The sequence below is a fragment of the Myotis lucifugus genome, unplaced genomic scaffold, assembly GCF_000147115.1.
Source record: "Myotis lucifugus unplaced genomic scaffold, Myoluc2.0 scaffold_280, whole genome shotgun sequence".
Lineage (NCBI taxonomy): Eukaryota > Metazoa > Chordata > Mammalia > Chiroptera > Vespertilionidae > Myotis > Myotis lucifugus.
The window spans coordinates 706076-722795 of NW_005871328.1; the positions used below are offsets into that span (position 1 = coordinate 706076).

The following is a 16720-nucleotide window of genomic DNA, read 5'->3' on the forward strand; positions in this document are numbered from 1 at the left end:
ACAGGTGTTTATGCATATAGACTAGAGGCCCAGTGCATGAAATTTGTGCACTGGGGGGGGAGGGGGGGTGTTCCTCAGCCCAGACTGCACCCTCTCCAATCTGGGACCCTTTGGGAGATGTCCGACTGCCTGTGAGATCGGGCCTAAACCGGCAGTCGGACATCCCTCTCACAATCTGACACTGCTGGCTCCCAACTGCTCACCTGCCTGACTGCCTTATTGCCCCTAACCGCTTCTGCCTGCCAGCCAATCACCCACTAACCACTCCCCTGCCAGCCTGATTGACGCCTAACTGCTCCCAGCTGGACCAGTCGCTCCCAACTGACCTCCCTAGCTGGCCCTGTGCGCCCAACTGCCCTGCCCTGCAGGCCTGGTCACCCCTAACTGCCCTCCCCTGCTGGCCATCTTGTGGTGGCCATCTTTGACCACATGGGGGTAGCCATCTTGTGCGAGGGAGCGATGGTCAATTTTCATATTATTTCTTTATTCTATAGGATAGTAAAAGAACTGAGGCTTAGAGAGAAATGATGTTCCCCAAGCCAAACAGCTAGTAAATAGCAGACTGGGGTTGTGACCTTGGGAGCATGACCTCAGGGCGTGGTGGATCCAGGGTCATCGGACCCTGACTGTTCCAGCTGCCTGCTCCCCCTTCATTAAAGAGTGGTCCTGTCCTCATGGCCCAGGATGGAGCTCCAGCACCCCATCAAGGCTCCAAGCAGCAGGAGGAGGAGGGGGAAGGACTGGGCAGAGACAGTGTTCCAGATTTCTCTTAAGGAAGGCTTCCAGAATGACCACATAAGCTTTGCTTTCTCCATATGGGACAGGACATGGCCATTTAACCAATCCAGCTGCAAGAAAAGCTTTCAATGATAACCTGTACTTCAGTCTGCCATCCACCTGGCTAAAAACTAGGGATTCCAAGAGGGTAGAAGTGGATATCAGGATACACAATTAGCCCTCACAGACACTGTCCATCCTGTTGACTATCAAAACATCCAATGTGTTGCCCTGCCCAGTTTGGCTCAGTGGATAGAGCGTCGGCCTGCAGACTGAGGGGTCCCAGGTTCGATTCCAGTCAAGGGCATGTACCTTGGTTGCTGGCACATCCCCAGTGGGGAGTGTGTAGGAGGCATCTGATCGATGTTTCTCTCTCATCGATGTTTCTGGCTCTCTATCCCTCTCCCTTCCTCTCTGTAAAAAATCAATGATGCCGAAACCGGTTTGGCTCAGTGGATAGAGCGTCAGCCTGCGGACTGAGAGGTCCTGGGTTCGATTCTGGTCAGGGGCATGTACCTGGGTTGCGGGCACATCCCCGGTGGGGGATGTGCAGGAGACAGCTGATCGATGTTTCTACTCTCTCTATCTCTCTCCCTTCCTCTCTGTGAAAATCATAAAATATATATATTAAAAAAAATCATGACAATAAAATATATATTTTTTTAAAAATCCAATGTGGCCCTAGCCAGTTTGCTCAGTGGTTAGAGCTTTGGGCCCAGATTGAAGGGTTTGATTCTGGCCAAGGGCACAGACCTGGATACGGGCTTGATCCCTGCCCTGGTCAAGGCGTCTGCGGGAGGCAACCAAACAATGTGTTTCTTTCAAATCGATGTTTCTCTCTCTGTGTCCCTTCTCCTTCCTCCATCCTCTCTAAAAACCAACGGAAAAAATATCCTCAGGTGAGGATTAACAACAACAACAAAAACATCCATTGTGTGTCATTCTTCTATACAAGGAACACACAACATTCCCAAGGGAGTCAACCCCATCCACCTGCTCCCTCCATTTGTCTCAAAATCCAGCATCTCGGGGTGACGTGCAGTCCTCTCCCTTAAATCCTGATGTGGGCTTTCGTGGTCTGCAACTCTATGCACCTGAAGACAGTTATCACCCTGAAGTAGTAACTGGATCATGACTATTTAAAATCCCAATGGAGACTTTCTGTTTCTATTCATGGCAAGCTAGGTTATTTGGATCAAACTTCAAGCTTTTTAAAAAACAACTCCTAATGCTGGGTACTTTTTCAATTTCTTAAATGAGTAAATGACATGAAAATATGGTAAAGAGGTATAAAGACACTGCTAAATGAAAATAGAAACCTAGAGATAAAATGAACATCAATTATACTTTTGTTCTGGAAGCATTTCCCAAGTCAGGAAAATGTGAAATTCTGTTTTGATTATCTGGTGGGGGAAGAAAATCAAAGTCCAGGATAGCACAAGGAGGGGAGATTGTAAGAAGACTCTCCTCCCATAGTGGAGGCCTCAGAAAGCTACACCTCTTAGGGTGAGAGCAGACAGAAATGAAAGAACCAGCAAGTGCCTTAGTAACCTTGAACTTCATCGTATATAATAAAAACCTAATATGCTAAGTGTCCGGTCATCTGTTCAACCAATCAAAGCGTAATATGCTAGTGATATGCTAGGGGCGCTCAACCGCTCACTATGACATGCACTGACCAACAGGGGGCAGACGCTATGACCGGTAGGTTAGCTTGCTGCTGGGGTCCAGCCAGGGACTGAGCAAGACAGGCCAGACTCACCCTGGAGCTCTCCGGAGGTCCCTCCCTGGCTGGACAACCTCCCTCATCCCTCCCCGACCTGATCTTGCACCAGTAGGGTCCCTCGGCCTGGCCTGCGCCCTCTCACAATCTGGGACCCCTCCAGGGATGTCTGAGGGCCAGTTTTGGCCCAATCTCCCAGGCCAGGCTGAGGGACCCCACTGGTGCACAAATTCATGCACTGGGCCTCTCATTTCACTTAATCCTCAACCAGCAGAGCTCCCAGGACTCTTCTCACAGAAAGCTGCCTTCTCCAAATTCTACAAATATCATTTCAAATATGATAGCCATTATCCAGGAAAAGATAATTAGACACACAAGAACCCTGACCCTATGCATGAAAATCAGCAGAAACAACGGACACTATAACAGATACCGTTATTGCAATGATCAGGCACAACCTATAAGGCAATCGGGCTTGTCATGTTTAGTAAACATTGTAACAGGGTAACCATAGGAACATCGTGAAGGATTCTGAGGTGAGAAAAGACTGGGTATGTTAGGAGATCAGAACTGAGGTCAGGGTGGCCAGTGTGTGTAGCGTCACGTTGGGTTCTCCTGTGTGACTCAGGGCCTCAAATGTGCCCCTTAGATCCATCCTTCGACCTGGTTCCTTCCTGCTCAAACACCTCCCATGGCTCCCCACTACCCAGGCTATAAAGTCCGTGCTTGGGCTCAGGGAGAGCCCGCGATTAGTGTGGGCCCTGTGGTCGGCTGGAGACACCAGACCCTCCAGCCAGCCTCACCCGCTCCCTGGGTCCCCGCAGGCCCAAGCGCCAGCTGCAGACTCAGTGAGGCTGAAGCAGAGGTGACAGCACAGTTCTTTTCCTGGGAACCTGCAAGGGGAGGTGTGTAGGGTCTGGGTGGCTCCCAGGCCAGACAGCGCAGGGTCACTGTGGGCCTGCGCTCAGCGGCTCCACCTGCAGCCAGAGGCCGCCCTCTGCGCGCAGGATGATCTCGGGCTTCCTGCGCGGCTCCGCCTGGGTCACACAGGACGCGAAAGCGCAGCAGCGTGAGCGCCAGGACCACCTTCATCTCGGCCATGGCGAACGTCTGCCCGATGCAGTTCCTGGGGGCCAGAGGGAGAGGGACTCGGAATGCGCCCGGGTTCTGGCCCAAGACCCCCATCCACGCCCGCGGAGATGGGAAGGGGCTGCTGTGCCCGGGATGGGGAAGGGGCTGCTGTGCCCGGGATGGGGAAGGGGCTGCTGTGCCCGGGATGGGGAAGGGGCTGCTGTGCCCGGGATGGGGAAGGGGCTGCTGTGCCCGGGATGGGGAAGGGGCTGCTGTGCCCGGGATGGGGAAGGGGCTGCTGTGCCCCGGATGGGGAAGGGGCTGCTGTGCCCGGGATGGGGAAGGGGCTGCTGTGCCCGGGATGCGGAAGGGGCGGCCATGCCTGGGACCCCGTGCAGGCTGGCAGATCCCCTGGCTCCAGCAAACTCGGAGCAGCAAGCAGGCGGAAGGGGCTCTGAGCACATGGGGTCCCTTCCTTGCACCCACCCAACCCCCATCACCTCGGGGGAGGGAAGGGAAGGAGAGACCGGCTCTGACCTTCTTCATCCCCCCTTCCCGGCCCTCACTGTCCTCTGGGACATCAGCCCCAGATCCTGCCCCATCACCCCTTCCCGCCTCCTCCTCCAATGCCGCTGCCCTCACCTGGGCCCCGCAGAGAAGGGAATGAAAGCCAGAGGTGACCTGTCCTTGCTGTTCTCTGGGTCGAAGCGGAAAGGGTTATAGACCTGAGGGCGAGACCAAGACGGGGCTGCTGGGTGGGGTCTCCCGACAGCCCGCCCTGGAGAGGCAGCCAGTGTGTGATGGGGGCGGGTGGGGGGACAGTCATGTCTGATTTGCCAGGTCAGAGCCCAGCTCCCCCCCCCATCCCCCAAAGGGAGTGGACAAGGATGAGGGAAGGGGGAGGCCGCACCTCGGGGTCTGGCCACACGGATGGGTTGTGATGGGTCCCAAAAATACTGATGAGGCAGGTGACGCCTGTGGGAGGGGGGAGGGTGGGCCGTCAGGAGGAGGCCTGGCCTGATGGGCCCTCTTCCTGCCGGGTGGCTCCTCCCCCCAGGTGGCTCCTCCCCCCGTCACGGCCAGCACCTTTGGGGATGACGCGGCCATCCGGGAGCGTGATGTCCTGGGTGCAGCAGCGGAAGATGACGGTGACCGGGGGGTGCAGGCGCAGGCTCTCCTTGATGCACATGGTCAGGAAGGGCAGCTGGGCCAGGTCGTCCCTAAGGACCCACACGGTTACCCACCCACAGCAGAACCAGACCCCTCCCAGCTCCATGAGCTCTCGCTGTGTGAGATAATCAGTTCCAGGTGGACCGAATAGCTCCAGACTCATTAGGTTGTGCACATTAAATGGGTACAGCTTTTTGTATGTCGATCACACTTCCATAAAGTGGTTTAAAATTCAAAGAGAAAACCAGTGTCACAAACCCAGTGTACCATTTACTAGAGAAAATGTTAGAGGTTTTTCTGAGCAACACAACACAAGAACGCCAACCATAACAAGGTTTACAAATTTGCATTAAAAAAATATTCTTTATCCCTGATCGGTTTGGCTCAGTGGATAGAGCATCGGCCTGTGGACTCAAGGGTTCCAGGTTAGATTCTGGTCAAGGGCATGTACCTTGGTTGCGGGCACATCCCCAGTAGGGAGTGTGCAGGAGGCAGCTGATCGATATTTCTCTCCCATAGATGTTTCTGTCTCTCTATCCCTCTCCCTCCCTCTCTGTAAAAAATCAATAAAATGTATTTTAAAATATATATATTCTTTATGGCAAGAAAGCCAAATCAAAAGGCAAATGAGTAAGAAAGAAAAAAACACAGAGATCCAATATGTTACTTATCACGGTGCTAGAGAGAGTAGCTAATGCAGTTAGGCAAGGGTATAAAAGGAGAGTAATATAACTTGAATGTGGGAGGTAAATGTGCCATTTTTGGCAGATAGTGATTTCATATTTAGAAAACACAAGAGAATCCACTGGAAAATTATAAATATTGAAGATCCAGTAAAGAGCTAAATTCTTTTTCTTTAATCCCCTTCTTTTTGTGCGATGAATTACATTTTCAATAGCTGATATAGTTAACTGGTTCACAATTGGAAAACTATAAAACACTACCCCTGAAAGGACACACAGGAAATTACTCGTGGAAGTTACTCCTAGGGTGAGGATTAAGAAGAATGTTTATTTATTTTTTAAAAGATATTTTTATTGACTTCAGAGAGGAAGAGAGAGGGAGAGATAGAAACATGATGAGAGAGAAACATTGATTGGCTGCCTCCTGCACACCCCCTACTGGGGATCGAGCCTGCAACCCTGGCATGTGCCCTTGACTGGAATCAAACCTGGGACCCTTCAGTCTTCAGGCCGAGGCTCTATCCCCTGAGCCAAACCGGCTAGAGCGGAAGTTCATTTTTAGTATAAACTCTTTTGTAATCTTTTCTCTTTAAGTGCATGAATCTGTTTGGAGTCTCGGTTGAAAAAGCATGAACATGTTTCTTCACCTACAGGACTGCTGTGCTGAGCAAAGGCTTGGAGTAGAGACCTTTACCTCCCACATGCCTGTCCAGCCTCAAACCTCCTCACCACCTCCAGCCCCTGGCCTGGCGAAGGCCCAGAACATCCTTCCTGGGCCCCAGGCGCCGGCTGGTCCTCTCCAGTGTCTCCCACACTAGCCCTGGAAAGATCCCTCTGGTACCCAGATCTGCCCTGCCCTGCTCCTGCACAAACACTTCCTGTGGTCCCTCAATGTCCTTGGGTTAAAATGGAAGCCATTAACATTGCTTTCAAAGCCTTCCACATCTCTCTCTTCTTGTCTCCCTCCCTCTCTTCCTTCCTCCTTCCTTCTCCTTTCCCTCCCCTTCCTTCCATCTTCACCCTCCCTCTCCCTCTGCCCTTCTCCCCGACTCCCTTGCTTTGCCAGGACTGTCTCTTTTTACCTAACTGGGCCAGGTCAGTAGATCCATGCAAACATCTACTGATCAGCATTCAGGGTCACAGCGGACACACTCTTTCCGCCCTCAGCCTGGCCCATCCTACTGTCAACTCTGGGCCCTGAGCTGGGACTGTTCCCGCCCAGGCTGGGAGCTCCCAGAAGGCAAAGGCTGGCTGGGTCCTTCCTGGGCCCCCAGGACGCAGAAGGGGGCCGGGGAGAATTGGAGATGGCACCGAGGTGGAGATGGGGGGCAGTGTGGCAGTGTCTGTTGAAGAGGGACTGGATGGGGGAGATTCAGGTGTAACTGGGCAAGAGTTGAGTGGCTTTGTGCCTAGGGGTCCCCTGTGAATCCTGGACTAAACAATATGGAAGGAATTAGGAGGCAAGAGATAAGTAAATATTCAGGTCGTGAAGATACTTGAAAAAAAAAAGTGATATCAGAGAGGAAAGGAAGGGAGTGAAGGAGAAGATAACTTGCTGAAATTCCCTCACACATTGTCCCTAATTTTCTCAGCAGCCCTGATCTTTCTGTCCCCAAAGCCTGTAAGCTTTGTCCTGCTATCCAGGCTGGTTCCAGACCCTGCCTTTGAACTCTGCTTCCATTCCCACTAAATGGGAGGACGCAATGACAGAATCAACCAAAAGATCTTCCCTCTTCCCCACTTTGGGGGCAGAGCCAATGAGAGGGGCTCAGGAAGAGGCCAGGAGGACCTGCACTCACCATTCAATCTCTTGAGGCTCACGGTCCCCCAGGAGTTGTTGCACCTCCTGCCGGCAGCGCTCCTGGTATTCTGGGTGCCTTGCGAGGTTGTACAGGACCCAGGAGAGGCCGCTGGCTGTGGTGTCATGGCCTGGGAGGCAGTCAGACAGGCTTGGGTCTCTGGCACCAGAAGGTGGGCTGTGCCCTTATGTGAAGGCCCTCAGGGAGGCCGGGGAGGAGTGGGAGGGATGAGGTGGTCCAGGGCCCCCTGCCGAGCCCCTGAGGTAGACAGACCCCTGCCCCCTCTGTCCTCCCACACTGGGGCCCTCACCCTCAAACATGAAGGTGTCCGCTTCAGCTCGGATGTCCTCATCTGACAATTCCTTCCCATCTTCATCCTGGAGAGAAAGCAAGACTCCCCAGATCACAGCAGCTCTGCCGGCCCCTGAGGCAACCTCTGAAGTGCCATCATCCATTCAGAAACCTAAGCCCACACTGCAATCCTGACCTCCCTTTCTCACCAGCACCAAGAGGCCTTGACCCACCGGCCTCCTCCTTGGCCTCATTGCCTCCTGGTGATGAGGGCTTTCTAATTTAAAAAAAGATACTGGCAAGCTGGGTTACAGATGATTGAATGGCCTTGGAAATTAGAAAGTGAGCATTGCTCCAGAGCCAGTGGCTCGCACTCTAGGAAGGTCAATCCAGAGGCTCTATCTTCGCTGGAGATGAGGAATGGGTTATAAATCTATACAACCTGTAGACTTTGCCTTCTCAAAGGATTTGTTTATGCGCCGAAACCATAATAACCTCCTCCTCCTTCTTCTTCCTCCTCCCCTCTCTCTCCTCCTCCTCCCCCCACCTACTGAAGAAAGGGCAGATGTGTCAGCTGTCCCGTGTAAGTTCTAAGATTCAAAAGGCACAGGACCTCTCCTGTGATGCAAGCACATGGTAAACATATCATGTAGCCCTGAGAAGAATGTGGGAGTGGGGAACCAGGGCTATAGTTCTAACCTGGCTCCTATTACTGCTATGAGTAATAGTATATATATTCATGGTAGACTAACTTATTAAGTTGGAAGTAGAATAAAACCTCAGGCCCTTCACAGTTTCAAACTTAGCAATCCCCTACAGGCTACACTGCACACAGTCACCGCTAAAACTCATCCCTGACTATCCCCCCCTTCCTCAAGCACCCTCCATGGCTCCCCTGTGCCCTCTGCATCAAATCCAAGCTCTTCAATTGGACATTTGAAATCGAGGTCCATTCTTCCTTTGCAATTCAGATGCCACAGAAGCCCACCTTGGTCAGCAGGAGCACATCGATGAAGTCCAAAGTCTTGGTCCTAGCCTTGGCCTTCAGGAAGTCCTCGACACCCTGGTCAGGGAGGGTGCGGCGCCGCTCCTGGATGACGGCGTCTGTGAAGTCATGCACCAGGCGGCAGGCCCGGCGGAAGCGCTGTCCATCGGGGGTGAGGTAGTACAGGAAGTCTATGTACAGGAAGAGCTGATGGACCCGTTTTGTCACCAGGGCACTGAGCTCCAAGATGGCGGCAATATATTCGCTGGGCCTCCTGCAGGATGAGGCAGGGAGGGAAGCAACAACTTAGTTCACTTAAAGCCTGAGGTGGTCCTCCCACCAGAAGCCAGGAGCGAACTCCACTAGGGAACTGAGAAGCCAGGAACAGATGGCTCTGCAGATACCTGGTGGGGATGATCCAGAAACATGACTCTCCCTGAGCGGCCTCCATGCCCAGGCACCCAGAGCACAGCTTAGACATCATGCTTCTCTCCTCTCTCTCCTCCCCAGTATCTGCCCTTCCCCTTCCCTAGACTTTCCACACAGCTCAGACTTCATCCTCTCCTCATTGGCCAACAGGCCCAGCCCCGTCCCCAGTCTCCTTGCATCCAAGTCAACACCATCCAATCGGTCTTCTCTAGAGTGAGATGTCCAAGCTTCGTTTGGGTCACAACACTCAGCTGCTCGAACACCTTCCCTGGCTCCCTGGATGCCTCAGGATAAAGATCATACCCCACTTCGTGGCTTATTAACGGCCCAAAGATCTCACCCCTGCTGAGCCCTCTCACTTCACTTCTCCTCACTGTTTCACACACGCTGCCCATTCCAGCCTCCTGGCCTTTAGCAAACGGTTCTACCTACCTGAAGGGATCACTCTTGCTCATGCCCCTTCCTTGTCCTTCAATGTCCAGCCCTGGCCCACCTCCTCCAGGAAGGCCCTTATGATTGCCCTGGTCAGTACCCCCTCCATCTACTCCCTTGGGCCCATGGCTCATGCTCCCAGGCTCTGGGAAGAGACTCACTCCTGGCACTTGCTGTCAAAACTGAAGACACATTTCTGCAGACTGTCCAGGGTCATGAGGCTGATGTGCTCAAACATGTCCAGACGGGTGCTGCCCTCTGAGGCCAGGCGCTTCCACTTGGCCTGGACAGAGAAAAGGATCGAGCTAGGTCTTCCCTGAGCCCTTCCCCAACCCAACCACCTGATGGAGTCCCCAGACCCTGCCTCTTGGTCCTCTGCCCCAGGCACCCATCCCCAGGGAGAACCAGGCTTGAGTGGGAGTATAAGCTATTACTCTTAGGACAGAAAGAGCTCCTGGCTGGGAGGCGGGAGACCTGGGTCCAAGGTTCATACTCTTCACAATGTGATTTTTCAACAACTACCATTAGGAGTTCGAACCTATTGCACCGCCATGTAATTCTGTGCTGGCCTTTTGACTTGCGTTGGCCAATAGACTGTGGTGAGAATGAGGAGGTGTTGATCCTAATCCAGGATCTCAAGAGGGATCGCAGCCTCCTCTCAATCTCTTGGAACCCTGCCTCTGCCATGTGAACAGCCTGAGGTGCCCAGGAAGGAGGGAGAGAAATGGTCTAGTTTTCCCAGCTGGGAGCTTCCTAGGTCAGCATGCAGCCAGGCAAGGCCCAAACTCAGGAGCCCAGAACAGCAGAGCTGCCCCACAGCTGATCACAGGTACATGAGTGACCACAGCCACATCCAGAAGACCCCCTTCAATGGACTCACAGACTGGCTGCCAATAATCACCCTTATTGTTTTGAAGTGGATTGTTACTCAACCATAGTTAGTGCGCAATAGTCATCATTACCCTGCATCATGTCTCAGAACACCAAGGCCTCTGTGGGGGAAGCACAGAAACTAATGCCTCTGAACACCTGCTAAGTATCAGGGACCTGACTCCATTATGTCATCTTCCCACACTGCGGAATTATTCCAATTCACAGCTGAGGAAACTGAGGCTCAGAAAGGGAGAGCAATGGCCCAAAATCTACCCAGAAGAGTCAGCATTCCAGTTAAGATGCCGCTGAGCCCCCAGGACCCCCGAGGCTCCACTGAGACCCTCACTGAGTTCAAGAGACTCACGTGCATGATATTCACGCTGTCGTTGAAAATCTTCATGTAGGGCTTCAGGATGTTGAAGTGGAAGGCGGGAGTCAGCAGGCGGCGGTGGTGGCTCCACTTGTCACCGGCACTCAGCAGAAGCCCATCCCCTAGTAGAGGCAGCCATGGGAGTGGGCAAGGTAGGACCTTCTCCTGGTCCCTCAAGGGTGTCCCCAACCTGCTTCTCCCTCAGTGACTCACCCAGCCAGGGCTTCAGAAAGTTGTAGAAGACCATGTCCTTGGGGGCCACAGCAGCTGACATGAATGAGGACCATCAGGACCGTGGAGGGGGGAGGAGAGGGACTTTTGATGTCGGGGGGAGGGGATACTCCCAGCCAGGGGTCTGCATTCCCCCTCCAAACCCAGCATAGCAGGTATGGGGCAAGGGCAGAGGAAATGGCAAGGAGTGGGGAGGTGAGGGGGGACCAAGCCAGGCTGCAACACAGAGCAGAGCAAAGGCAGAGCGCAAAGACACACTCCTACATGCTTAGACACATCTCAACATGGCACAACATGCTTTAGCATGCCTTGACGTGACTCCTACATGGTCCAACATGCTCTACACACCCAAGCACAGCACAACATTCTACAAAATGCCTTTACATGGACCTCAGACACCCCTTCTTCCCCAGCACTCTCTGATATCTGCTGGGACATCTGACATGTCCCCAACACGTTTTAACATGTCCCAACATGGCTCAAACATGCATGACACACCCTGGCCCAGTCAACATATTCTGACATGGAAGCAAAGACAATCTGACATGGCTTCAGTGTGTCCCACAGACAGCCCCAGATAGTAGTTAAACATGGTCCCACTAATGTCCCAGATGTGACCCAAGTGTGACCAGGCGTACCCTAGGACCTGCCTTAACAAGACTCACATAAGGTCTCAGACATTTCTTAGAGGGACCCTGGGTCTCAGACACCAGACAGATGCAGAACATGGCCCAGACATGATCGGCAGCAAAACCAGACCATCTCAAATGGCATCTCAGACAGGCACCACCAGACAGTCCCCAACATGCCTCCAAGGCACTGGCCAAGCTGAGCCCCAGACATGACTGAGGCCAACTCCATTGGAGCCCAGGTATACACATGTATCAGCTGCAACTAGGACACAAGTGAAAACATACATGTGACCAGGGATGGCCATTCAGAAGATGTCACCCGGGCACAGCCCAGGTGTGAGCAGACATGACTAGAGGTGGGGCAGGTGGGGGCCCAAGCGAGACAGAGGCGGTGGCGTCTCCGCCACAGCCCCTCCTGTCTGCACCTGGGTCACCTGCCCAGCTGGAGGCAGCACAGAGACCTCAGCGATGAGCAAGCTGTGGTCGGAGGGGTGTCTACCTGGAGCAAAGAGCACAGGTTTGACGTAGGCGGGATGGAAGATGCGAACGACCGCATACGAGGGCCCCACCCACCAGCAGCACACACCCCCATAGGTGCTCGCCAGGCCCTGTTCGTACAGGAGGCCTTCCTCTGAGCTCCGGATCTGGAGAGAAACAAAGAGGACCCAACTCACACTATAAAGGTGGCCAAGAGAAGAACCTTATCCAGCAGGTCATCCTCCCCCTGGGCTCCCTCCCCTTACCCTCAATACTCAACAATCAGCGTCTTTTCTCATTTGGATCCCAAGCACCACATTCACTGACTTCTCTTCTGTCCCATTTTCTAGATAAGGAAACTGAGGCTCTGGACAGCAGTCACGTGTCCGTGGTCTCCCAGACAGTCGGTGGGATGCCTGAGACCTGAGCCCAGGTCTGTCTGAATCCAGCACCTGAGTTCTGAGCTAGTGAACTTCTTTGAACTCCCAAAACAACAATGACTCCGAGAACCCTATGCCTGCCGAGACTGCGCAATGAGGGTGGCAGTGACTGGATGAGGAGCTGGGCCACGCCAGGCAGATTCAAGTGAATCCGGCCACTTTCCCTGGAACTGGTGGGAATGAGCTCACTTTTCCATGGGGCTTGAGCTTCTGGGATTCATCTTTACCAGCATGAGAGTGAAGGGGTCACAGAGGAAAACAGAACTCAAAAATGAAGACAGGTTCCTGAGGACATTCTTTGACACCTGGATCCAGCTGTGCCTGAAGGCAACCTTCATGGACTGGACAGCCCATGGAGTCCCTCTCTTTGCTTGGACCACACACGGGTGAGTTTCCACCACTCAGAACTGCAAGAGACCTCAGCAGTCGGTGAGAACCAGAGTCACCAGAATGTTGGTGTCAGAGACAAGCTCTCTGTCAAATGCTGCCTTTTCCCCGGCTCGGCCTCATCTGTCTGGGGGTGAGAAAGCAGAAAGCCAAGGACAAGGCCCAGGCGGGGGCGGGCTCTCCTTGGGGAGACTCCTGGATGAGCTGCAGGTGGGGTAGAAGGAGCCGACCCACCAGAGACAACATCACAGAAATAGCAAGCCCTCATTGCTCTGGGCCTTGAGGGAGGGGAGCAGGGGCAGGTCTGGGCTGCGGGCCTGGCATGCTGGCAATGCCCCCTGCATTCCTCTACCCTCTGCTTTAAGCACTTTCTCCTCATTGTTCCAGACCCGGTTCCAGCCACTCCTCCTCTAGGAGGCCTCCCAGCCTCCTCCAGGAGAGACCCTGCTTCTCTTCTGGGCGGCCACAGCCTGCCTCTGGCCAATTCCGACCACACCAGGTCGGGGATCCCTCCGTCCCGATTCGTCTCCTCAAGACTGGGAGCTCCTCCTCCAGACAGAACCTTGGATTAAAGCCTCTTGGGGCCGCAGTGGTGGGTGCCCAGGACACCGGGTCAGAAGCAGACTGCATTAGAGGGAGGAGGTGGTGAGATGCATGTTTGAATACATGAAAGAAAAAAAAAAAAAGAGGAAGATTTGAAGAGAGAAAAGGGGAAGAGGGCCAGGTCCTGCAGGGGCCGCTCAGAAGCTTGGCAGGGAGGGGCAAGATGCCCCAGATGTGCCAGGGCACCCACCACCACAAGCTCTGTGTGGGTACCTGAGGCGTTGGTGAGAGCCTGGACCATGTCAGGGTGGCACAGAATGATGAAGGGGTAGATGGGACCCAGCCAGGTCCTAAATCCCTGGGGGTAGGTGGCCACCAGCTGAGTTACGTCCCTCATGCCCTGCTCTGTGGGGGTGACCTGAAAGCAAGGCAGGGTTGTCACACCCCAAAGGAGCCACAGCAGGTCCCCCCTGCAGCCTCTGCAATGGAGAGTGTGTCTGGATTTTGCCTGGATGGAGATAATCTGCTTCCTCTGCTCCTTCCCCCAAGAACGTGGGTTCTGGAGGCCTCCCCAGGCCGTCAGGGTGCCCCCCAGGCACAGGGAGAGGACATGTTCTCTGCCACCAGATTCCGAGGGACAGAGCTCTCTGCTCATCAATCAGGAGGGTGTTTCCCACCGATGAGCCCCTTCTGCTGGCCAGGCTCTGTGTATAGTGCGTCCTGTCTATCTATCATCTATCTATCTATCTATCTATCTATCTATCTATCCATCTATCTATCATCTATTTATCTATCTATCATCTATCTATCTATCTATCTATCTATCTATCTATCTATCTATCTATCATCTATCTATCTATCTATCTATCTATCCATCTATCTATCTATCATCTATTTATCTATCTATCATCTATCTATCTATCTATCTATCCATCTATCTATTATCTATTTATCTATCTATCATCTATCTATCTATCTATCTATCTATCTATCTATCTATCTACCTATCTATCTACCTACTTATTATCTATCTATCTATGTATTATCTATTTATCTATCTATCTTTCTATCATCTGTCTATCTACCTATATCTATCTATCTATCTATCTATCTATCTATCTATTATCTATTTATCTATCTATCTTTCTATCATCTATCTATCTACCTATATCTATCTATCTATCATCTATCCATCTATCTATCTTTAATCTAACATAGTGCATCAAGTCTGTCAGTCTGTGCGTCTACCTATCTACCTATCTAATAGTGGATTCTGTCTGTCTGTCTATCATCTATTATCTACCTATCATAGTTCGTCCTGTCTATCTCTCTCTCTTCAACCGATGGACATGCCCACCAATCATGCTATTTACAAACGAAGAAAGGGACGACACATCCCCACTAAGGGGAAGGAGGGCAGGTCACCTCTTGGTGAGGCCTCCTCTTCCGTCCCTCAGGATGCCCCATCCAAGCCTGACAAATACCCCAGGTGCCCCAGGCAGGTGAATGTATGTCGCTTTCACCCTAGTGACCTGCCCCCTGATGCCAAGGACCCAGAGGGCAGGATTCGTGATGAGGTTGGTCCATTAGGGTGAGTGACTCAGCTGAGGTCGCACAGCAAGAGGGGCTGGAGGAGAGAAGGTGACAAGGCCAGCGCCCATGGCTGCGCTGCAGAGGGGGAGCTGGAACGGCTGGAACTTCCATTCCAAGACCCAGAATCTCAGGCAGCCTTCATGCTGAGCTTGGGAATGTCCTCTTGTGAACTTGGCCATAGTGAGCAGAGAAATCACAGGATGTCCTTCCCCAAGCTGTAGTTCTCATTCCAGGCAGGAAAGGAAAGCTGTACTCATCCCTCGGCTGGTCCCGGGAAGGGAGGAGCTGGCCTTGACTGAGGGAGGTGATGGCAAATTCACCACTTAGGGACTCAAACATGATTAAGTGCCTGATGTATGTCAGCCCCGGGGCTGTGAGCTGCAGATAGAGTGTCTGCTCCCCAGAGCTACCATGAAGTTGGAGACCCAGATTATAAGCAATTAGACAATTAACTGTATAATTAAAAAGAAGCAGGACCAAGTGGAAGGTCAAAGTCTGGGGTGTGGCAGGAGTTGAAGAAGGCTTCCAAAAAGAGAAATGAGTGGCCAACTTTAGCCAGGTTGTGCAACAGGCTCCTTGAGACATCTTAGGAGAGAAGAGTAAGGTAAGAGGACGGTATGCCAGGAAGTTGAGGGGACGGAGAGCTGTGCCCCTGTGGGTGGGGGTGAGCAGACACACGGAAATGAGCCAGACAGGAGCAAACCCTGGGCAGTGCCCCTGAGGTGGTCTGAAGGCTGGCTGTGGACACCGGGAGTCCTAGGGGACCCAGCTCTGAGCAACCCACCCTGGGAGCCCCTCAGAGGTGCACTAATGTGGGTAAGGCAGACGGAAATGGACCCAGAGCAGCTGGGGAGAGGCCCAGGATGTGGGGAAGGCCTGGGATGGCAGAGTGGAGGAATGAGTGAGAAAAGAGGGGCTCCCCGTGACCCCCCCTCACTTCACTTCTCTGCTGTCCTAGACCCTAGCCCAACCCCTAAGCCCCATTGCCAACCCCTTGGGGAGTCCATCTACCCTAATACCCAAGACTCACTTTGCTGCCCACACTCACCAAGCCCAGGTGACCCCAAAACCAGTTCCGCTTTGGGGGCTGCGGGAAACATCGGAGGCGGCGAGATTTGTCATAGATGGTATAGATCCAGGCCAGGACGCGGGCCAGGAACCAGGAGGCTCCCAGCAGCAGCAGGAGTAGCCACGGGGAGGCTGCCAGTGGCCCCAGTCCCAGCCAGGACAGGCTCAGCTGCAGCATCCTGCAGGGCAGGCAGAGGGTGAGCTCCTGGGGCCTAGGACGGGCGGTAAGGGGGAGCTCAGAGGCAGAGACCAGCTTACGGAGGGAGAGGGTGTGTGGAATAGGGTCAGGGAGGGCCAGGTGAGTGCTGGGACAGGACAGGGAGGGCTCAGGGATGGGTGAATGAGGGCTCAGGAGGGAAGGGACACCCGGGGACATACAGAGGAAGAGCCAGAGGGAGAGAGGGAGACACAGTTACATGACCCACTGTTATCCACCCAACTCCCAGGCCAGCTCCACTCCCTGGAGCCACCCCAGCCTTGAGCAACACCTCTCCCCACCCTGGACCAGGACCCTCAGCTCCCTGACCCCGAGACTGGCACCTTCTGTCTGGAGAAGCTGGTTCCACACAACCTGCTCTCCCTCCTCCTGGGAAGCCTTTGCCCCCGGTTTCTGACCTAGGGGAGGCCAGGCCGGGAGGGGCTGGGCTAAACCAACCAATCCCCAAACACCTGCTTACCTCCACCCCAATTGGCACTGGCCCAGATAGAGGGTGGGGGAGGAGGCCTACAGTGTTGTCACTATAGGC

At 53.4% G+C, this 16720-nt stretch overlaps 2 protein-coding genes across 2 annotated transcripts in view; one reads left to right on the forward strand and one right to left on the reverse strand.

Annotated features, from left to right (window-relative positions):
* LOC102425173 (docosahexaenoic acid omega-hydroxylase CYP4F3-like) overlaps positions 1-1912 on the forward strand; it is a 19142-nt gene extending 17230 nt beyond the window's left edge. The window contains exon 11 of the mRNA XM_023763307.1: positions 1800-1912. Coding sequence (XP_023619075.1) covers positions 1800-1912 — 113 coding nt within the window. The remainder of the gene's footprint in view (positions 1-1799) is intronic.
* A 1423-nt stretch (positions 1913-3335) lies between these two features.
* LOC102436085 (phylloquinone omega-hydroxylase CYP4F2-like) lies at positions 3336-16412 on the reverse strand. Its single transcript, XM_014465136.2, is given in 13 exon segments — positions 3336-3540; positions 3542-3626; positions 4214-4296; positions 4482-4546; positions 4658-4791; positions 7224-7353; positions 7534-7600; positions 8503-8773; positions 9522-9643; positions 10598-10725; positions 10817-10870; positions 13587-13731; positions 15955-16412. Coding segments are annotated over 13 exon segments (1773 nt in total). The 5' UTR covers positions 16351-16412; the 3' UTR covers positions 3336-3447.
* Positions 16413-16720: the final 308 nt, after the last annotated feature.